The 24,633-nt window shown below is 36.6% G+C and overlaps 1 protein-coding gene across 6 annotated transcripts in view; it reads left to right on the forward strand.

Annotated features, from left to right (window-relative positions):
- Nucleotides 1-2,032: 2,032 nt before the first annotated feature.
- Nucleotides 2,033-24,633, forward strand: part of LOC137253296 (phosphatase and actin regulator 1-like) — a 763,209-nt gene continuing 740,608 nt past the window's right edge. For 2 of the 6 annotated variants that reach the window (XM_067789968.1, XM_067789969.1), the window contains exon 1: nt 2,034-3,498. In XM_067789968.1, coding sequence (XP_067646069.1) covers nt 2,511-3,498 — 988 coding nt within the window. In that variant the 5' untranslated portion in view covers nt 2,034-2,510. Of the gene's footprint in view, nt 3,499-24,633 lie in introns of all 6 variants that reach the window. The other 4 variants (XM_067789966.1, XM_067789965.1, XM_067789975.1 and 1 more) reach the window with 4 other exon arrangements.

The following is a 24,633-nucleotide window of genomic DNA, read 5'->3' on the forward strand; positions in this document are numbered from 1 at the left end:
TCAGCTCATCCATAATGTATTAGGCTGGGCCGAAAATAGAAACTAAAGAACGCCCCCGAATACGAAGCTTGTATTGAGAGGGTCTCGGAGTCAAATTTTTTTCCTTCCTCCTTGGTTTTGAAAGTGCTTATACATATATCCTTCCAATTTTGTCATTTTGAGCTCTGAAGTCGTTTTCATTTGGGATTTTCCCTAAAATCAGGACACGAACACAGAAAGTGTTAAACCGTTTCTTCCTCCAGCTCTCATTTCCTACATCTGCTGTTCCTAACAAGGTCTAGCTTATAAGCATTTGACGCCAGCAGGCACTGCACGTCAGTATGCACATCTTGAGCCTTAAATATTCTCTCTTTAGAGATACGAGCAACTTTGTGAGTCTACCGTCACAGGATTTGCACATGATCTTAGAAATTTTGCAAAGCCTATCCAATGCTTCTTTGTATTCCATGATACTTCTTCAATAACCGCATGATTATCAATTTATATACTGACGCAACTGCAGCTAAAGCATGCTTCCGCCAGAATTTCTGCTTCTCCCTTCAGAGCTACGATTTCCGCCTGCAGTGATCTGACAGCCTGTAGAATATACTTATTTCTGAATCGACACCGTAAGTCTCCCAGCAAAAGATATTACATACTAATTTTGGTCCCTATTCGAGACGGTTGAAATGTTTCTCACACTAGTCATAGCGAAGACGCTCCGGCTCAGAAACACCTGTATGCTTGTCCCTGTACTCCTCGCTTCCCATTACGTTTGTCATCTTAAGCATCTCTTTTACTTGCTTAAGAATTCTAAACTGCGTGCTCCACCATCGGAGCTCTGCCTTCCCCTTTCGTCGCCTTTGAGAGGGAGTTAAACGATTGATATTGTGGTGCGCATTCACATCCGCGCTTAGGACCAACCGTTCTTTGTGACCATCTTCTGCCACCAGCCTTTTGTACTCCCCTAATGGTGTCACCGCATTAAGAGCTATATAGCAGGACAAATACTCGCTCATTATTACGCTCCACCGCGGGTACTGGAAGACCTCAATAGTGTAAATTTGTAGATATGACCCTGTCTTCCAATTTAGAATATTAAATGCCGAATCCACGCGTGCTCAGCCCAAATACCTGATGAAGTCCATTTCTCCTGGATCAGCCCCACGTCAAAGGAACTTCCTCAAGTTTTTACTTTATTGTGTCGAAACTTTATTTGTAAAACTAGCAGCACCTTTACGTTGTTTGTTCCCCTCCAACCCTTTCGTCGTAAGGGCTATATCCTCTCTTGATTTGAGGCTCCCGAGATGCCTTTTAACTTAGACCACGTCTAGCGTGTTATGATTTTTCTTAAGGAGACTTCTCTTCCTGAGGCTCAGATAAATTCTACCTGTGCTCAGAACATTTTTCCAAGCTCTGTGTACAACCTGTGCTACGTGTGTTTTTTTTTTCTTTTGAGGACGTAGTGCTTGCCCTCCTTCGTAGGCCGAGATACGCCTAGTACCTTCCAGTATTGTGTCGGCGTAACGAGTTCACATTCTACAGAAGGCGCAGGGCGCTCCTGTGAAATGGAGCCCACCTCGGTGAGGGGTACCACAATGAAAATATAATAAATTACGCAAACTTCAATTCACTCTAATATTTATAGGAAAGAGATTTTGAGTTCTTAACTTGTGCGTAAAATTCTTGGAAAACAAGACATTTGAATAGCAAACAAATAAACAAACACAGCAGAAATTTAAATTAATTGACTGTCAGCAGCACGACAAGGAAACAAAGGCAACAATGTAACCGTTGTTGTTGTAACCATAAAACTTGGTAAATCTATGAAAGTCAAAGTTGTTGCATAAGTTTGTAACAAAAACAAAGATACAACAAATTACCAAATAATCTTTCCCCACACGAAAATATATCGAGTTTCAATTAAAAAAATCGTAAGGAAATCTCGAGATGTGCATATAACGGTATAAGCAATGTAAAGATTTCTACAACAGCTGACGGCGATGCTAATGGTACAATGTCGATGCAGCACCCGTCGCTAGAAGGAGAGTGCAGTAAATAAAAAATTATGTGCACCGAGTAGTGCGAGTAGCGGATTTTCGTATGTTCGTGTGTGCGTAGTTTAGTTGACGTTTGGGACCATTTTAATTAGAAAAGTTTTGTTAACAGGCATTTGGGGAAAATCTAGCGAAGTTTGAGAAATTTAAAAAGCTTAGAGGATAAAGGAAGTGAAAAAAATTTAAATAAAGTGAAAAAGTGATTGAAGTAATTTTAATGTAAAATTAAAAAAAAAATATAAACCTTCGACTTATTTAAAAATGCACGCGACTTGAAGTTTAACCGCAGCTTAAGCGTAAATCTCTAACGCAAACATCTCTAGCGGCAAAATACTTGGCAAACTGGATTATTCCAGCGATAAAAACGGGCCATGGGAGAAGAATGCAGCTGTCGGCGTAAACGCTGCTGGCAATGTTGCATGCGTTGGTGGCGTCGGCGGCAACGCTACAAGCCATAAAAATATATCACCGCAGATGACAAGTGGCAATAATGGGGCCTCTGGCACCACTACAACCATTACAACTACAGCCACAATCACTAACACTACAGCCACTGGCATTAAGCCATTGCAGCAGCAGCTACAACAACAATTAATGCATCAACTGCAACAACGACATCAACAACAACAACACCAATCGCAGCAGCAACAGCAGCATCACCAACAACAACAACAACACCAGCAATATCACAACCAAAGTTTACAGGGCGCAACCAGCGCTGGCGCTGGCACTGCAGCTTCAATCGTTGGTGGCATTGGCAGCAATAATTCCACCGCTGGCGGCCATTCACATTTGCATGCCACACATTCGCATCCGCACCAACATACACATGCACACATGCATACACATGCACATCAGCAGCATTTGTTGCACCATCAGAACGTTAGTGCAACGTTACTGCAGCAGCAGCAGCACCAACAACAGCAACAAAAGCAATTGCAACACCAGCACTCACATCCACCATTGGCAACACATTCGCATCCACCGTTGCAACATCATGTTTCACTTGGTGGTGCTGGTACTCATCGTTATCAGTCAATGGTGTCGGCTATTACTCAGCAGCAACAACATCAAACGCAGCAACATCAACATCATCAACAAACAATACAGCAGCAGCAACAACTACAACAACAACATCACCATCATCATCGCCAACACTCCACACCGCAACATCATCGCTCGGCATCACAACATTCCTCTGCCACTACCACAAGGCGTCGCACCCTAACACATGTTTCGCGTTCCTATTCAGCTTCAGCTGCCGCTGCAGCAGTTGCTGCCGCTGCTGCTGCTGTATCTTCCAAGGCAAATGCAAAAATTGGTAACAGTGGGGGTAGTGGTGGTGGTGGTGGTAGTGGCAGTAGCAGCATTCATGTTAACACCAGTGTGGAGCGTTCGCGTTGTCGCTCACCGATGATGTTGTGTCACAGTCACAGCGATGGCGAATTTCCGATGTACAAAGGTGAGTAGAATAATGAGATAGATGAAGTATGTTAGGTCTGCGATATCCTGCAAAAAAAAAAATGGGGCTTTGGTGATTACCCTTGATCGGATGCACAGTGGGAAAGATGGTCGCCACTCTTGTAGCAAAAGCGCTCATTCTTAAGGGATAAAAAAGGGGGTGATTACCTTTTCTTAGGCCATCAAAATGTTAAAAGTCTCATTTGAAAGCACTGCGGGGAACCTAATTAGAACTCGTACAATCTCTTAATGCGATTTTTCTGCGCCAGCTCGGGACTACTCCAACTGGCTGCAGGTACTGCTACTACTACTACAAAATTAAAAGCCACTCATTAGATAAGTACAAGTCTTCCGGTCCCGACGAGAGTTTCTACTGAGCTACAAATATCAACTGACACCCTTGAACCAATTCCGACCGAATTCTGAAAGGCTTTGCGCAAAAATGGACCGAAGCAAGGATAGTTTTCATACCCAATTAAGGAAGGGCTTGGTACACAAAGCGAATGACTTTAGGCCTATAAGCGTTACGTTCTTTCTTCTTATAAGCTTAATGACACCTGTGAATGTGCATATCATAATATAAATGATAAGCCCATAAGTTCTTCATAAGATTCCTAGATAGGTACGAGTGGAATAATATCTGGGTGGCCTCAAACTTAATTGCAAGTAAGTGTGGAGTTACAGAGTCATTGTAGCGTATATCTGGCAGAATAAATAGTCATAAAAGAGGCTGCTCATTGGCTAATGCTGCAGAGTCCCACACTGGCGGCAATTTACTCAATCATCTATTGATGGCTTGTACACTTACTTGAAGATACCAATAGCCTGGAGACGGCTGCTAAACGAACTGGTCACAGTGGCGTTCTAGAAGACTGTACTGCCGACGATATAGCGAAGAAGACCGCTGAGCAGACTGAGTTTAAAATCAGCTCTGTGACATTGCTCTTCTATTTGCAAATACTGGTTCGAGTCTGTTCGACAAGTAAACCAATGCTAGACGTATCCACATGAGAAACGAAGTAAGAGCAAAATTAATCATTACTGGTTTTGAGTCAAAAACGGTTTATTACCCATTCACAAATTTTTGGCACTAAAAGCTTACTTATATATGTTTTCCGAAAGGAAGGGTGGGTGATGGGCATCAAGGGGTTGTGTAGCGCAATCCTTGCAAGGAGTTGCGAAGGGTTGGATGAAGTTCAGGGTTCAACCTGATAATTTCAAATCGTTTCACCGATAGCCGGACTAGCATCTTTATGAAGATATTATACAGTAAGTAACATATAAATCTCCAGAAAAGGATCATCAACATCAATGAAATTAACCGAAATCTTCGGGGAGTCTGCTTATCGCTAAAAGAAGAAGAGTACGATTGGAGTATGATGACCCACTCCCTTGATACTATTTGGTTGAAACTATAGTTCGCTGTGCGTTTACAAGCAGATCTAATGTTCAAGCAAAGCTGCCTATCCACGAATTGTCTTTCTCTACGAAAGATGGCGAAGATTCTTCTACTTCGAAAAAAAGTTCTTCCACTGCGGGGTAGTAGGCAAACCCATAATGCTTTGAACCGGAAGATGAGATATGGGAATATTCTTCTCACGCGTTGAAATAGTCCTTGTCATCACAAGTTTTGAAATATACCAAATTGCAAATATGGAAAATATCTACCGTAACCAATTTCGAAAGTCATTAACTTTAATTTCCACTAAAGGGTTAACACGAAATACAAATGTGCTGCACTCAATATAAACGGAAGCGAGGTCTTCGGCCTAAATCTGTCAAAAATAACGCATAAACTCAAAATATCATAAATAATTTATCTATTTGCATTAATCATACAAATTTAGATACACAGCATTTGGCAAGGATGGCTAAGTTCGGGTGTAACCGAACATTACAAACTCAGTTGCCAAATTACAGCTTGCAAAACTTTTAAATTACCTTCTTTAAAAAGTGGGCGGTGCCACGCCCATTGTCCAAAATTTTACTAATTTTCTATTTTGCGTCATAAGGTCAACCCACCTACCAAATTTCATCGCTTTATCTGTCTTTGGTAATGAATTATCGCACTTTTTCGGTTTTTCGAAAGTTTCGATATCGAAAACTGGGCGTGGTTACAGTTCGATTTCGTTCGTTAATTTTAAATAGAGATCTGAGATGAGTGCCCAGGAACTTACGTACCAAATTTCATTAAGAAACCTCAAAATTTACTCAAGTTATCGTGTTTACGGACAGACCGACGGCCGGACATGGCTAAATGAATTTCTTTTTTCGCCCAAATCATTATAATATATAGAAGTCTATATCCATCTCGATTAGCTTATGCTGTCACGGAGTACCGTTATGCGAACAAAATTAATATACTCTGTGAGCTCTGCTCAGCTGAGTATAAAAACAATGCATGCAGAAAATGCGTGAGTAGCCAGAAGTACTCAACTCAACTCTTGTTAGATGAAGTATGATAAATGCAACAAAAACAAATGTGTACTGTTATAAACTTACCACAAATGCATAAATCACATGCCATTTGCATTATTAGTAGCTAAAGCGTGTAAATATTTATGCCGATATGTATGTATGTATGCAGATGTATGTTTGTTTTTATATAGATAAATTTTACATATTAATTGAATAATTGAATTGGAATTGTTGCAATATTTTAGTCCTAACTGTAACTGACACCACGCAAACGGCCGCATGATAACGGCAATTGTGATGACAATGACTCTTTGTTTACTACAACAATAAATTTATGAATAATAGCTTTCTGAAAGTGCATGTGTGCTTACAAAAGATCTTTTATACATATTGGATACACATTTTGGATTAAAATGTTTTTTTTAGGAAAAGCAAATTCGATTCCGAGGGCGAATTAATAAACTTGTGGACTTGGCTTCGATATCGGTTGATATATCGATTAATAACTCTCTATACAATATAAAATATATTTAAACGGTTTTTTTTTTTGAGATAAAAAAAAAGTTTTTTTCAACGAACGATTTTTTCCACTACTTTAGTGCAAACGATAACTTAGGCGGACCAACCGTCTTGGTGAAGATATTCTCTATCATTTTCGTTCGGCCTTTAGTTTTCTCCAGTTATGTCAAACAGGAAGGCGAAAGCAATTGTCAAATGAAATGCTCCCATGATTTATCATATTGCAAATGTTGGAACGACTTGTCTCTGGAGCGAAAGGAACGTTCGTTTCGTAATAGAGAATAAAGCCCTAAAATTATTGAAAATTGGCTATTCGTTCGAGAAACTTTGTTTTGTTATGGTATTATTCGCTTATTATCGACACCAAATTATTGTCCCATAACAAATCGATAACTTTTCGAAAAAAACAATAACTTTTTGAAAACATCACGGTAAGCTTTAGATTTTAAATCGATACATTTTTGATAACAAAAGGATAACAAATGCCGATAAGTTTTGGATGACATAATAACCATTTTTCGGTAATAAACTCATAACTTATCGATAATACATTGATAACGCCCCGATAACAAATCTATAAACTATATATAATGTACTGTGGCGAACGTTGACATCACTAGGCTGTTAGTAAATTATCGCGCAACAACAAAAACATGAAGCAGCCACTCTTATAAACATGTACACATTAAAGCTAGTTACGTAGAAGGCAACGAAGAGATATCTCACACACACAACTGTAGTCATCAGCCGAAGTAGTTACTCACACATACCCTTAGGAGAAATAGGTGAACGAGGAAACGGAGAGTATAAAATAAATAACTAAACAGTAATCAGTTTGATTTAAACACGCCATTAGTTGCGAAGTGAAGTTTAATTGTAAAGTACTCCCAAAGTAATCTAAATAAAGACCAGTTTGCAATACTGAATATTGGAGTGATTTATTCAACAGTTTAGCGATTCGGACGTTAGCAGAAGGTTTCAAATAAGCGGAATTCCCCAAAATTCGTTACAATAGCTTCTATAACAAACCGATATCCCTTCGATAAAAATTCGGTAACTTATCGATAACGTTGTCAATGCTTGCAAGTCTATAACACTTAGATAGGAAGTCAATAACTCGTATGTACCTCGTCGACAACACACCCATAACAAACTGATAAATCGTCAATAAGAAACGGATAACGCGCCCATATTCCGTCCATACCCAATCGATAACCGGCAGCTCTATAAAATCAATTTACCTTTATACATTATGTCGACCACGAACAAACTATCTAGTCGCCAAATTTGAAAAAAACAGAATAAATTTTACAACAAAATAATTTGTATGCCATTAATTAGGGAAAAAAGCTGGAACAGCACACCAAAAAAAGTAGTCCTGCCAAAATTTTTCCAAAAAAAGTTCGTTTGCAACCAACTCTTTTTAATTTTGCTGAGTTACGCAGGTGTGAGTGATGATTTTATACTGTTTCTGTTTGTTTTTTTTTAGTTGATCAACGCTTTGACCTAAATACTCGGATAAAGGTTTGCGATATCAGAAAAACTACTTATCTGAAAAATCAACTTCTAACATTAGGGGTATTCTCTCTGTATAGAATCCTCGCCCCTGAAGAAGCTAGGACGGCTAGCGAAACGTAGGGCCGCAACAGTGGAATAATCACCATCTTTTTATTTCCTACTGGAACCCCGAATAGGTTACATAGCCTAAAAACAAAATATTAAAAAGTTTCCATTTTCCTGTCAAAAGTTTTATACACGCAACAACAAAATAAATTTGTAAAAAGCTTTCTACGGTTTCTACATTTTCTATGTATACTTAATACTCAAACTTATTTACATTTGAGTACAAAATTTATAAATGTGACAAGAACGTTGAGACTAAGGTTTCATTAAAAAAAAAAAAAAAATTGTCTGTGCGTGCCAGATTTGTAAACTTTTTGAATGCATATCTTATATATAAATAGACAAGATGGAAAAATGCGGAACCGTTTTCTGCTAAACTATAATTCTAAGGTATACAAATTATATATGTATTGATAGGAAATTTTGAGCTGCACTGTTATCCATAAATAAAAAATAATAATTTTAATATAAAAAATTTAACATAAAAGTCACACGACTACACATGCACTTATTCATACTATAGACACGCTGTGTGTGTGTGCTTGCTTTTTTTGTACTATGCTGAATCGTGAGTATGGCCGAGGAGTTGCTTTGTACACAATAAAAATTAAACTAAAATACTTAGCATCATGCATGCAGTCTATTTCTTTTCTTTCCTTTGCTTTCCTTTCTTTTCCATTCTATTCTTTTAATTTCCTTTCCTTTGTTTTCTTTTCTTTGCTTTCCTTTCCTTTCCGTTCCTTTACTTTCCTTTCCTTTCCTTTCCTTTCCTTTCCTTTCCTTTGCTTTCCTTTCCGTTCCTTTCCTTTCCTTTCCTTTCCTTTCCTTTCCTTTCCTTTCCTTTCCTTTCATTTCCTTTCCTTTCCTTACCTTTTCTTTCCTTTCCTTACCTTTTCTTTATTTTCCTTTCCTTTCCTTTCTTTTAATTTTCTTTTTATTTCTTTTCTTTTACTTTAATTTCTCTTTCATTTCTCTTTCATTCATATTCCTTCCTTTCCTTTCCTTCCTTTGTTTTCCTTTCCTTTCCTTTCCATTCCACTACTTTTCTTTTCTTTTATTTTCATTTCCCTTCGATCGATTTTCCTTCCTTTCCTTTCCTTTCCTGTCCTTTCCTTTACTGTGGTTGAATTTCAACCACTGGGCGAACTCTAGTTTTATAAATTTTATAATTAACTTTTGGCGCTAAATGCAGGATAGGATCGACAGTATATTCCTTGTATAAGTGGGTCGTTCTATAAATGTTGTATATTTGGTTTAGGAAAAGCGGAATATTTTTTACGTTTACTACGCTTCCTAGACTGAAAGAATTTCGGTATGATTCAATTTCTATATTAGCTTCACTTGTATGTATTTTCCAGATGCATCACTTTCAAACCAAATACATAATAATAAAATGTTACGTATACGCACCGGTACACGCCCTTTCACATGGTATGGATATATGGAATTCATTCCAGGCGTGCTAGTCTTTGCATCTTCCTTCTGTTGATCCTCCTTTGGGTGTACCAGTTTACACTAGACTAAATGGCGTTACACTGGTATCCATCGTTTAATTTAATTAAATGCTAAAAAAAATTTACATTTGATTGTAAAGTTTTCATGTTTTTTTTTTTTAATGTTATCGACAACGTTTTTAGCGAACATTTTTGGGTCGGGTTATACATATGAACATTTTTTAGTAGGTCATGAAAAAAACCTTAAAAATCAAAGTCGAAAAAAAGTCAAAAAAATGAAATTTCGCAGGCTTATTTTTTTGGGTATGCGTAGTGGAACTTTTTTTCCTGAGCCCAAATCCTATCGACAAATCGATGGCGCGATATCGGTTAATAAATCGACCCAGTCTAATATATATGTAAAGAAACAGCTATTATTTTGTTTACAATTTTATATTAAAATTGGTTTTTTCAGCACTTGTTGGTGATGGAATCCACATTTGGTTTATTGGTTTTTATATTGAACAAGACCGCGGTTTTTACATAAACGTGTTTTTGTGTGTAACGGTAACTTGCTTTCTGAATTTTGTTAGCTATCAGTGCCTCTGGTAGTCATTTTACGTATCAAGCCCACGCCTAAAATTGGGTTTACGACCCTACTCACTAGGATAAAATTAATCCACGCAATTATAGAGCTTTGGGTTTCATGTAAAAGTGTCAGGCAGATGATCTTCGTTTTAACGGCCGGTTCAATGAGATAATGGGACCGATATGTGACACTGCAAAGGTCATCTAACACTTAGCCTCATTATATAGCTCATCAGCATCAGGCATGCTGAACTACCTAAACCTGGTTGTAATCCTAAACTTTCAGTGTTATGGTTATAAAAGGAGTTTACTGAAATTATAAATTTACAAAGAACGCACAAATACTTATATGCATATACATCCATTGATATCTATATATTAGCCATGTTTTTTTTTCACGTCCATATACGTTTACGCTTAAACTTTATATGGACTGCTAAGCGACAAACTTTAAATACACCTCTGAAATTGCTACGCATAAAATTAGTATTATTATATTTCAATACGCATTATACTCAGATGTAACTGAAATATGTGTCCATGTTTCACCCTCTGTACTAATTCCATGTATTCTATGCGCGTCCACTATTTATCGCAACTGATTCAGCTATATGTTATACACAGAAATACAACGGAGAGTTGTGTCACCGTTTTTCGGTACACCCTGTAGCTGTAGCTAGTTGTTTAACCACTGTCGCTAGATGGGTCTCCTAAGCATTATCTAAGCGAGGATAGGCATTTTTTTCACGCGCAAACGAAACGTATACGCGTGTAAAAAAAAACACGGCTATTAATACGCTAACAAAATTTCCATACAATCAATTGACAGGCTGTTTCGCATAGTTAGCATACGTAAAATCATATAAAGGTTATATGAATCGATTCGTATGGATCAGCCGCAGTGCATAGGACTATTTTTGTTAACAAATATTACTCTATTTGTTTATAATTAATAGAAAAAGTTTTTTGTAAATTCGAATAATCTCTGCAATATCGAAACTTACATTCGTGCCCAAAAGTGCGCCATCTGTAGGACCAATTATTTTTATGTATTATGTTGAATTCGAAAAGCTGCGTAGTTGTGTTGCTCAAATATTTTACCTACATATATACATATACGTACGCCACAGACGGTGAAGGAATTAAACATTGTTTCCCATTGTTGCCACTTACTTATATTGGTTTGTACCAATATCCTAAAATTGTTGTTCCAAAATAATTGTCAGCGCACAAAAAAAGTTTAAAGAGAAGTAATTTTTAACCGGCCCTTTTTTTTTGGACAAATTTTAATTACACGTCAATGCATAGGCCTTTGTTTAACAGATCCTTTGTTTTTTATTTTAGTTGCTTTAAAAAAAAAAAATCACAAATAATGAGTTAACTTTTGTTGCAACTAACTAAATTTATTTATAACAATTGATGGCAAATTTGCCCGAAAATGTTTTTGCATTTGCAGATTTAATCCTCATTTTAGATAAAGTACGTCTTATATTGGAAAAATAAATAAATTTGCTACAAAAATATAACGTAAAATTTGTTATATTGTCGTTTATGCTAATTTATTTTATTTCTTATTTTATTATACATATATTCTTTTATTTCAACTTAGTTTATTATTATTTAATGCAACTTGACTGAATCAGAAAATTTCACGTTGTATATTAAACGAAAGAAAACATCACAAAAACGTTTTTCATTTTAAGTCAAAACGGCAAGCGGCATCATAGCGGCCGTATTGCATAGGCAGTATATTACCCACTATTATTTATTATTAGGCTAACTTTGTTGGATTATATGCCCATTAATCGGATGCTTAGATCCCATAACCCTAATTTGTTTGTGTCGCTTAAAGTTATGAAATTAATTTTATTTTAGTAAATATGTTTGCGTGATTATTTCAATGTTTTTGTTTGTTTTTCTTTTCTTTCTAATATATTCTGCTTTGTTATATCTTAATGGTAGATATGGTCATATATATTCATGAAATGGAGTGTTTACAAATTTAATATAAATTACTAATGAACATAGATCTCAATGGGAATCCCAACATTAAATATCCGAATATTAGAATCTTCATCTTCCACAATGATAACATTAAAACCCGGAAAAAAGTCTAAGTGCACTTATTGTGTTTTTATGTGGAACTGTTTATTCGAAATTGTTTGGAATCGAGCCCAAACAAAAAATAACTTATACATCGATTAGTTTAACCCACATATCAAATATTATTGACCTAGGTCAAGTAGACTTATAGACATACTAATTTAAAAATAGTTCTCTACATACTGTCGAAGGAGAGAAAGGGGGTGTTACACTGCCCACTTTTCCAAAGTATTTAGACCTCGAATTCTTCGTCCTATAGAGAATTGACCTCAACTTGGGCTTGACTTTGATTTGACTTTGACTTAACTTTGGTTTAATTTTGAATTGACTTTGACTCAACTGTGACTTGATTTTTCAAGTAAAGTAAGATCCCTGTAGCGTACGTGTCATACTCGACAAAAAATATATATCAAATTAATGATGTAAATTTATTGCTGAGCTTATGTGCGCAAGGAAAGCAAGTGCAAAACATTAACGATAGTTGAATATAAACACCAAGGTTGCTTGTTTTGAACTTCTTCAGTAATAACATCAATAAATTCACTAAAAATATACCTTATACCATTTGTATTTATGTGTATTTGTAAGTCATTAAGAATATTTCGCAAAACTCAAAATGGTGTAGTGGCAAAGGGAATGCAAAGACAAGCACAAAATTACATTTCCCACCCGCAGAGAGTTGAGTTTGAATGTAGACAATTTGCCTCAAGTTGTGGCATAAAACTTAAGATTCTAACTGTAAAGTATGTGTCTACGATTATTTGCCAAGTGGCAGACGCCCTAAGGCGTACAACGTAACAGAAGAAGTACTTATGCATACGAACTACTTAATTTAGGGTGGCTCAATTGCAAATAAAATATCAGCGAGCAGTAGGGGGCAGTGATGGGCGTTATTAGAACAATTAGTAACTAAGAATACTTACTATTTGCTACTTTCGATTCAAGTGAAGGAAAATTGCGAAGAAGATTTTGATGATCCCGACACAAAAAACTTGCCAAATTATCCCGAAATTAGTTTGGCTATTTTGAGGTGTTTCGGAATTGATTCTGGTTCAATTCCATTTATAATAATTTATATTTTTAAATCATTTAGGAATCGTTACATTAGAAATATTCCGGGACCACTCGTCTACGGTAAAGTTTCGAGAACATTTGGGGATATTTTCTTACTATTTCAGAAATATTTTGTTTCGAAAATACTTTTAGACCTTTTCGTCTCGAATTTCACGACAATTCAGAGGTATTTTGGGCTATATTCGGAACTACCTTGAAGGTATATTGATACTACTAATGAATAGTTCAGTGATCTTTCAAAAATATTCCAAAACCCCGAAAAGTCCCAAAAATCTCAAGAAAAGTTTGAACAAATAAATGCAAATAGTTTGGAATCATCCCTCAAATTTTCGAAATATCTCTCAACTATTTCCAACATTTTTCCGAAACTACTTAAAAATTATTAATTCCTCATTATACCTCAAAATAATCAAAATAAACAAAATATAAAAATGAGATTGAAAAATTATTGCAAAGTGGTTTTGAAATCATTTCTTAATAGTTTCGCAACATTTTTTTTATATCCTTGATACCTATCTTTGATATTTTTGTTAAGTAAATTACAAAAACAGATATCGCTCCTTTAGGAGCATAGGGCACAAACGAGTTCTCTCCACCGAGTCCTGTTATGGGCTAGTCTCTTGACCTCTCTCCGCGACCCTTTCCACCGACATTCGGCGTGAACAGTTCTAATCCATGTCGTGCGCGGTCGTCCCCCCGCCGAGTTCCTTGTGGGTTTCAGTCAGGCACCCTTTTTGCATGATTCGCTTTTTCTTAGTATATGACCGATCCATTGCCATTTTCTTCTCTTTATGGTTGTTTCAATGAGCTCAGTGCTCGTCAGTCTTAAGCGATCTTCATTTGAAATAATGGTGTGCGATTAATGTGTACGGCATATTGTGCGCAAGCATTTGTTTACGAGCACCTGTAGTTTGCTGCTGATGAGTTCCGTCACTTTCCACGTTTCAGCGCCGTGTAGCAGCACCGACTTCACGTTGGTGTTGAATATTTTAAGTTTAGTGCTGCGGCTAAGTGTGCGAGATCGCCACACTTTTCTCAATTTTTGAAACGCCACCCAGGCCTTAGCTATTCGTGAGCTTACATTAATTTCAGCTGCGCCATCACTAAGTACTCTACTTCCGAGATAACAGAAAAAAAGAAACATTTTCAATAGTTTCGGTTGTATCGTCGAGCAGAACTGTCAGATCTTGCGTGTTTTGTGTTTGGAGCCGCATTAGCTTAGTTTTCTTTACGTTTATTTTCAGTCCCACTTTCCCTCCGTTTGCTATTAGCTTGTCGATCTTCATTTTAATATCAGTAAAAGAATGCAACAGGAGACACATATCGTCCGCATAATCCAAATCATTTAATTTTTCACGTAATCCCCACTGAATGTCATCTGGCGCTGTACGATTTGTTTCAGCTAGTACAGCAGCGGCGAGAGAACGCGCCTTGGCGAACGCCTTTGGTGATGTTTAACTTAGAGCTTGATTTTTGCTTGAATCTAACGCTGCAATTTGCGTTGTTGTATAGATCCATTATTAGCTTAATAATTACATCCGGTACTCCGTGATGCCGCAACGCACTCCAAAAATGATGTTAAAACTATCCCAAAATAGTCTTCGAAATTATTTCAAAAATAAACCGGAACGACCGTAGTCCAAAAATTTTTCAAAACTAGTCTCAAATACTTTAAAGCTAGAACAAAGCAGTAGCAAACGATTTAGAAATATAGTTCAAATTACCGCCAAAAATATTTCGAATCTGTCACAGATACAAACTAACCCTTAAAATTTTCGAAACTTTCTCCATGCTGTCACAAAATAGTCCTGCAGGGATTTGTAATCAACCAAAAGATATCTCGAAAAATTATCTAAATACTTAAAACAGAAATAACGGGAAATATAATAGAATATTGTATCGAAAAAAAAAATGGTCTGGAATGATGAAAAATATATGTTAGCGGTATGATTTCGAACTTGTACTGATTCAACCCCGAAAAAACATCGATATACTCATAAAGGTCATACTTAAATGATATTAGTGCTGAAATCATCTTAAATAAATTTCGCTGTGATCCTGAAATAATTTCGAAATGATCTTGAAACCATCTTCGAAATAATACCTAAAACACCGAAATGGTGTGGAAATAATCACAAGCAAAGGTGAGCTGGTTTGAAGCTTGGTAAATAATAGAAGTATATTTCTGATTCGAAATTACTTTATCGAAGTTAGCCCCCGAAACACCCGTATTGGCATTCGAGGTTCAAATTAAATGGGGTTACTCAATATCCCACCCTTGCAGAAGAAGAAAACACACTACCAAGGGAGACAGGAGTCACCCTGGCCCAACTTCGTTCTGGATACTGTAACAGGTTAAACTCTTACTTGTCCAGAATCAAGCCCCACATACGTAATGTATGCCCTACATGCGATATGTCCCCACATGACACCAACCATTTTTTCAATTGTATTGTGGAACCTACGCCTCTAACACCTATCTCCCTATGATCCGCCCCTGTTGAAACAGCCAGTTTCCTTGGACTCCCGTTAGAGCACTTTGATTACAATTTCTGAATGGGCGTGCTCATTGAATGGGCGAAGCACTGTTAATAAAACAACAACAACAAGGTTCGAAATGGGACCCTTCGCCAAACATTTTAATATATTGCTTATTTGAAACTTAAAAAAGTAAAAACATGGGCGAGATTTGAATTCCTTTTTTATTTTAATGCAGAAATAGAGATTTTTTTTAGAGAATTTTAGTTTTTGTAACATATTAATATAAGATAAAGTTACGATAGGGTAAATTTCGAAATTTGGAAGCCCATAACTTTGCTATGAAGGATAATTCGAAAAACGGGGAAACTATTTTTTTTGTTAATGGCGCAATATTTTCCAAAAAATTTACTTTGATTCAATACCCAGAAAAATTTAATTTTTCCAGGTAATATTTATTTGATAAAAATTTGCCCAACTCTGGATGAGAGAACGTTGTATGTTAAATTTGTGTCGGTATTGGCCTTAAGCGAGTAATTTGCATAAAACCGCACATTTGAATTTGGAAATGTTTTGGCGCACTGCTTCACAAAAATCACTGTTAACGGGCTTCTCGCCCCAATTACGCTTACGTCCGTACAAGCGACCAGTTGAGTTGTTATTGCTGCTACTCGATGAGCGGTGTAGTTAAGATATCCGCATACATAAGTACATACAAATTTAAATATACTTAAGGATATTATGCGAAATGTATAATATTTGCCTGCCAAAATTCTGCGGGCATACGCCAAACTTTATAAAGCGAACATTCTTCAAGCGGTGGCGCACATTGACTGACTTTGACATGGAAACTTAACACTCAAGGACCTTGAAACTTTCCATTTCTTTTCAAATTTTCTCATTAGCAGCAAATACATAAATCTAAGTATGTAGCAGTATGCGATTGGGTGTTGCGATTCTGGTGTGAATGAGTAAGTTGTGTAATCGTGTGAATGTGTTTAGCCAACCGCAAGAGTCAGCGAAGATATAATTGATGTCTATGGCTTTGCAATTTGAAAGCAAACCTCATCAGATCTATAAACGAACTCTGCCAAAGTCAAATACTGGGTTGTTAAAAAAAGTAGACTCGTAGACTAAAGTTTCAAAAGATTTATCATATTGGCAGTAATACGAGCTTATTTTTAGGTATGTTATGTTGTAATAATATTTAGTTGCGCATTTTTGTTCTTTGGCGGTTAAGCTGTTTAAATCGACTCATCTTTTCACATGAAGATGGTGGAAGCTTATTGGTAATAATATTAAATAAATCGTTAGATCACAAAAGAACGCTTTATTTGAAATTGTTTATACATCTCTTTCTATAGTCCGACAAAGCGAAATTTTCCTCACCTGGGTCATTCGTTTATTGCCTTCCATTACATTTTCTTACCACTGTAGTGATTAGTTCTAAGCGAAGAAGCGACCTCTAAAGTGTCAATTATCAAGTTACTTATGGTTTTCCTAGTGTGTGCCTTTGTGTGTTAACAGAAGGGCTCTGGATCGTCGAATGCTGCTATAAAACCCTGCTTAGCTTGGTAGTGTGCCTGTACGTAACCTTCATATCCCTGATGCCCAAGCACATACCAAACAAAACCTTAGTTTCGGCCTCAAATAATGTAGGACTCCAATACATTCATTCACTTGCTAAGAAGTAATTGTGTAACACTGTAAGGGACATAAGGTCGTTTGACATAAGGAGGATACTCCTTCCTTACTGCCGAAAACTTGACATCTTGAAGTTCCACCCACAGATACCAGCTCCCATTATTCCGTCACCAAATTTCGATCCATCCCTGAACCAGACCTTTGAGATATGGTCAGTATATACATTCCTTGTTAGTCAACGAGTGGTGTCCACAATGGACACCACAAAGTTCTATGAGATTGTGAGCGTAAGAGCCATTGCATCACGTGGTTGCAATATGGGATTTTGTATGAATTTTCTTATTATCTTCATATACCCTGTCACGTTTACCGACCTTTGGTGCAGAAATATGTTGAAATCTTAGTAAGGGTACTTAGGTCATCATCACGGGTTTTTCTGATCGAATCCCTTATGCCAATGCAAATTATTCGATGGAGTTTGCTAAATTTTGTTATTGCTAATATTTGTCTGGTAATCGGCCACCAAACTAAGGAAGAATAGCAATCGTATTAAATGCCCAGTATACCATTTTAGGAGATAGCTCCCAAGTTTTGCTATAGAGTCCGGGTATTTTGCTTCCATTGAAAGTCGGATTTTAGTGCCACCTTGGTATTGTTTTGGCATGGATAGTTTTCTTCTCCTGGTAAAAGGCACTAGCTTTGTCAGGATTGAAAGATAATCTATTGGTATCACATCACCTTTCTATGATGCACATGCGATTGATCATTGTTTCCTCGCGCAACTCTGCGTTGCATATGAATAAGTCATCGGTATACTCTTGTGTTCACATCCATTGGTTTTCCGTAACTAAAGCAGGTCTTTTTTGACTAGGGCCCACAAGAGAGGACAGAGTACACCCCTTCTAGCGCATCTTATAATGGTCACAATTGACTTAGTTGGCCCTGGGTAATAGTAAAGTCGGTGGACGGTGTCAATATTGTCGGTGGAATCGTTGAACGATAAAACGGTGACTAATACCAAACACGATCGGATTACGTGCACGGTGAATCGGTTGAAATAAATCTGAAGCTATCATGCGAATAGCTGAAAAAAGAAAATGGTGGATCATGAAGGCTGAACGGCTGAAAGTGAATGGTAGATGGTCGGCCTGTGTGTGGTGAAACGGTCCGGTGGTTTCTGAGTGCCACAACTACTAGCAAAGGCAGATCGATTGCTGTGCTAAAATAAACAGTGTAGCGGTGAATGATGGGTCGCTGCAAACCGTAAGGCTATAACTTCGGCAAGTCCTTTGACAAACGAAAATAGTTGTTAGCTGAAGTTATGAACATTAGTAATTATCTGCCTAACTGATTTTGGCTGTTTCGTAACAAGTAATTCCTGCTATCCACCGATAACTGATGCCAAACGGGGCACCAAGGGAAGGCAAGTCTTCCTCCATTTGTGTTTCCCCACTTAGTGGAGGTTTCTCACCTCCTCTGCTTTCAAACTGCGGTGTCGGTGTACTTTCTTGGTAGCAGCGTCTTCGTTCGTTTGCATTATATGATCTAGCCAGCTAAGCTTCGAGCTTTTATTCGCTGCACCCTATTCATAACTCAGCTCAATGGTTCCTGGGCGCCACAACTACTAGCAAAGGCAGATCGATTGCTGATTTCAAAATATATAAAATAACGATTGGATCAGTGAATGATGAGCTGGCGTCAAAACGCTGGATTGGTGAAAGAAGAACCCGTATTGTTTCGGTGGTTCTGAGCTGTGAAGTTTGACGCCTTCAAGTACTTTGATGCACAAATATATTTGGTAGCCGAAGTCTCCAACCGAAATAAATGCTGAGGATGCAGAGTTTGTGTATGAAGAAGTGGGTCCATCCCCCAAGGCTGGAGGTACAGACCTTCCTTGTCAAAAAATAAGGATTTGATTTTAAATATAATTGATGATAAAACGTTTGAGAAGTGTATCTAAATCTAGACAATCGAATAACCGCCCAACGAAATGTACAGCGTTCACTTACAGTGTGCCTGTATCTTGTAGTTACGTGCTAATGATGCAGTGGGGATGCGTGTAGTGGTAACGACTAGGGGTATGAGTACTTGTGGTGTTCTGAAAGCGCATTACAGTGGAAGAGGTAGAGGAAGATAAAAAAGAACCACTTATATATATTGAAGTTATATCTCAAGAAAGTAATTTTTTTTTATTTCTCATTTGATTTCTATTTCTTTCGCTTTCATTTATCCTTATTTTGTCTAAAGCAAATATAGTAATAGTATGATAAAAAAAACTTCAAAAGCCTACTGTAATTTTCACAATGTGCTTTTGTGTGAGTAAGTAAGTACTCTGTGTACAAGAGTGAGATTGTGCCGACATTGCTGACAATTGTTTTGATAGAAAGGAAACTTTATTAATTTCAATGACCACAATAACGGAAGTGAAGCATACTTGAGTTGGGAAACGGAAAAGTGAAACGGCTTTGACAAGCCTGACGGTGTGGTTAGTTTTATTGGTTTTACGCTTAAACAATGCAAAAAGGAAGAGGAAATGGTGAAAGCGGAGAAAATATTTTATTACTTACAATAACAATGTGATAAAAATAAATAAAATAAATGTAAGGCGCGACAAACTCCGAAGAGATGTTAGGCCGAACTTTTCTTCCAATTTGCGTCGTGCTCCTTTTGGGTTTTCTTACAAATTGGCGCGACGGAACCTACTTGTTTAATGCCGACTCCGAACGTCATCTGCAAGGCAGATAAGTTTTCACTGAGAAGCTCTTCATGACAGAAATACACTCGAAGTGCTTGCCACCCCGCTTAGAAAAAATTTATACTAATTAAAAAAACTTGTTTCTAAAATTTTGATGTTGCTTTGCATTGGGTGTGAACCCTGGATCTTCGGTGTGGTAGGCGGAGCACGCTACCATCACAACAAGGCCCAAAGCCCGATGTAATAAAGAGCAGTCAATAAAAGCAGTTACCATCAAAGTAAGTAAAGTATAAAGAGGTCTTGGAAATGTATTTCAAGTTTTTTACAAAAAATCTGTTGATAGAAATCAATAATGATTAATTCCAATGATTCAAAACAAGTTAATTGAATTCAGTGTGAATTGCAATCAAATTTGACAAAACGACTATTTGAACATAGTTTTACAGCTGGTCGCTTTGGTTGACATTTTCGGAATATTTCTTCCCATTTCCAGCATTGAAATTTAATTAAATTAGAGAAAATTATTTTACCTTGAAATTTATTTGTGAATTGTAATCGCAAATTAAAATTGATTGTCACCATGTCAAATTATTATATACATTCAGCACATAAATTTGCTTATTAAAATGGTAAATAAGTTTAATGCTTGTATGAGTAACATTTTAATGAATAAATTATACTCTTCTTCTTCTTAGTTAGACTTCACACCAAACACTAACAACTCTACTCCAATTTAATAAGCCAATTTCCTTTCAATGAAAGTTGTATATATTGCAGGCAGGGGTCGTAACAATGCTAACCTTTTAAATGAAGTTCAATGAACAAATTACAATTTTTGTACCAATTTCACACAGAGAGTTAATGAATTAGTTAGTCAAGCTTTCAACATTAAAGCCTTTATAGAACGCAATCATATTTAATTATTGCTTTATTGAATGCCTAATGGACTTAGAAATGAGTATTGCTAGGTTTTTCGGATTCTGTTGTCAATGTACCAAATGAAAATCAAAAATAAATTATGTGCGATTATGTATGGATAGTAGAAATGCCAAAAAAAGTGTTTGCAGCACAAGATTTTAAAAGTAGGTACATCATTTGTTAGGCTACAAGTAATTTAATTTGATTATCTTTAAAGTCAAAAAGGAATAATCTGCTTTCCATTCCAACTATTTTTTGTAAACAACGTAATATTTTTTTTTTTTGCTGCTGACAAATGTTCATCATTTTATTAATCAATTTATTTTGGGACCGGTTTTGGCTTTATTTCCGGTTCATTTTCTGAAAGACTCTGGATTTTTTCCGGACGACTTTGACATAATTTCTATGCCGCCTTCGGGATCATTTCGGGCGCTTTTTGGACGATTTCCCTGTTGTTTTCGAGATAATATCCAAACCTGTTCCCGGATAATTTCGGAACTATCGGCCATTTCGGGTTTGTTTTCTGGGATGTATTTTGAATAACTTTGGGCCAATTTTCGGATTATTTCGGGACTATTTTTGGGATAATTTTGAATTAATTTCATGATAACTTCGGAATCATTTCTCAAAATTATTCCAGGACTTTGCAGACGATTTCAGGGTTATTTTTTGGGCTGGCTTCGGGTTTATCTCAGATAAATGGAATGGTTGTATTTTGTAACTCTTTAGAAACTATTTCGGGATTATTTCCGTGTCATTTTAGGATTGTTTTTGGAATTCATTTCGAAAACATTTCGTTATAATTTCGAAGTTATTACGAAATAATATCACTGAGCTACTTTGGACCTGTTTACGAGATTATTTCAGAATTATTTTCGAAATTATTGCGAGTTATTTATGGAACAGTACATGTAATCGTTTCGGTATTTTTGGCAGAATCTTTTTTGACTGATTCGTACCGTTTCGGGATTGTTTTGCGGAAAATTTCTGAAATATTTCGGGATTGTTTTAAATATATTTTCGCGAATACTTCTTGCACCCATTTCTGGAATATTTATGTTATAGTTCTGAAATGATTTCAGGATAGTTCAAGACTTTTTCGGGATAGTTTCGATTTTTTTCAGGGAGACGTCATTGCGAAACTTTTACAGAACAGTTTGTAACTGGTCTTAAGGTTAAGTAACAATTTCGTTATTGTTGTCAGAATCATTTTCAATTATTTCGCACTGTTTCGGGATCATGTTCTTGAAAATTGCTGAAATATTTCGCGATCATTTTGAGTAGTATTTCGGGAATATTTCATGATGACCCCGGACTTATTTTGGAAATATTTTAAACGTCATTTTGGGATTATATTTGTATTGTATTTGTTTTGTCGGACTTTTTCGGGATAGTTTTGAAATTTTTGTGGGAGTACACATTTAGAACAATTTCAGGATGGCTGTCAAGATATCTTATGGAGTATTTCGGAATTTCTTTACGAATCACAATCGGGCTCTTTTTAAGTTTATTTCAGAAGGAACTATTTGGTAATAGTTTTCGGAACGTTTCCAGACTAATTTTGAACTTTTTTTCTTAATTCGTTATAACAATTCCACGTAGACTACTAATAATTTATATAGGGGCCATTTTTGGATTTTTAATTCAACGATATTTTACTTATTTTGTGTGTGAATAGAACCGCGGAAAAGGACGATATTTTGAAAAAATTTCATTCCATGTGTTAATTGCTACTGATGGAGTTTTTCATAGGAGTACTTAACAAACCAAAATCGTAGAGCAAGTCCTTAATACTGATTTTTCAAATCAAAGTTCGCATCAATAACGTTTTTCACGCTCCCTGACTGTAAGCTTGAATTTGTAAATAAATTGAAATACTTTCGCATTCAAAAATTATTTGTGTAACAAACAGAACTCAATTTTGCTTTAATCCATAAGCACACAATAGTAAGCTAAGGTAAATGAAAGCGTGCAGAGAGAAACAATGAAGGAATGAATAAAAGGAATTGCTATGGATAAAAAATTACTAGTGTTGTCAACAGCACAAATACCGTTAGCTTAGTCAAATTTCCTAATAAAGGCTAAAGAAGAGTAGGCTTCAAAACCGTACCAGTACGTCCTTTGGAGTAGTTCTAACATGGACAGCAAAATTAAATTTTTTCTGCTTTTTGACTTTTTCAGAAGAGCAGGCAGAAAAATGCGCTCAGACAACAAATCGCCCATTGGATGAAGATGCTCCGGCTCAGAAAGTGTTAGCATCATCCGTACACGATGATCCTCTACTGAGTTTGAAGAGACAAGTGGATCGATACTTGGTGCTCTCAATTGGCGTCCGTTATCGTGAAGCATTAACGACTGGCTAAATTTGTTACGCATTGACAAAATCGCTTTGGGACCTAAGGGGGTAATAACTCATACTGATGTCTTCTCAAGGATGAAAGGGCAGTTAAGCCAGGGGTTACACTGCTGCTCAAATTCTTATTATTATACCTAACTCATATGTATGGAAAACAACCCGTTACCTTCGAGGCAAGAAAGGTAGCAACTCTCAAATCACACATCTGACCCAAGGCCTCATACCCGATCCAAACAAAGCCGGGGCTTATGAGCGTACGTTCTTTACTGTCTTAACTTCCTCAAGGCAAGGGTGAACTAAGGCCAAAGGTTTTACTTTTGATCGAAAGGCCCAAACCAGTTCCTCGCGTAGGCGAGGCAGACGCACTTAAAATCCGATATACTCAAGACAGGAGAGCCAGTTAATTCAGAAGTTTTATTTTTTTTTAACGCAGGCAGAGCAGATGTACAGAAAATTCTCAGCCGTATCATTCTCGAGTTATCAGATTGCACAGAAAAAAAGAACTTACTTCCGCTTTACTATTCGATAGTACGCGCATTGAGAAGGAGGGATTTTAGTCGCCTTTTATGACAAGCAAGCCTTACCACAGGTGTATTACAATCAGACCTTTTAGGCATGTAAAATATCTGTTTGTTGGGACAAGTTTGTAACTGAAACTATGCAAATCAATTTCAAAACGTTTTCGAAACAATTTGAAAATTCGAAAAAATGATACGAAAGTTTCGAAGTTTCTATTTGGAATTGTCCGCTCTTGCGATATTTTTTACTATGCAAATTTGTAGCCCAATCAACCCATATTAAACGTAACAAGTTTTCATTAAATTTTCTCGAATTTGCGAATTTTAGCAAAATTCATAGATGTTTTTTCTTAAATTATTGAAAATAAAAAAAAAATTGAAGGACGAAATTTGTTAAATATTGCCAGACATTTTTTGTCATTCGCTGCTGTATCGTTTGAAATCCATAAGGGCGTAATTTAACAAAAGTGCCATGAGTGGCAACACCTTCATGGAAATATTATAAAGGGCTCCGGCGACTAACAACGAGATTGACTGAATTTTGTGTGTGTTACTGCAGTCGGGTGGCTTCGTGACACACGTATTTGTTGTCGGTTACACGTTGATGAAAATCAAAATTTTTTAATTTTTTCATTTGACGATTGCTTATTTGATAGTCGCGGGGTGTGATTGACAAAACAGCAGTGTTGTATTTAGTTTGTGTTGACATTGAAAAGTGCGCGGAAGAACAGTAATTCATATTAAAATTTATTGAAAATTATCAATGTAT

The sequence above is a fragment of the Eurosta solidaginis genome, chromosome 5, assembly GCF_040869045.1.
Source record: "Eurosta solidaginis isolate ZX-2024a chromosome 5, ASM4086904v1, whole genome shotgun sequence".
NCBI lineage: Eukaryota > Metazoa > Arthropoda > Insecta > Diptera > Tephritidae > Eurosta > Eurosta solidaginis.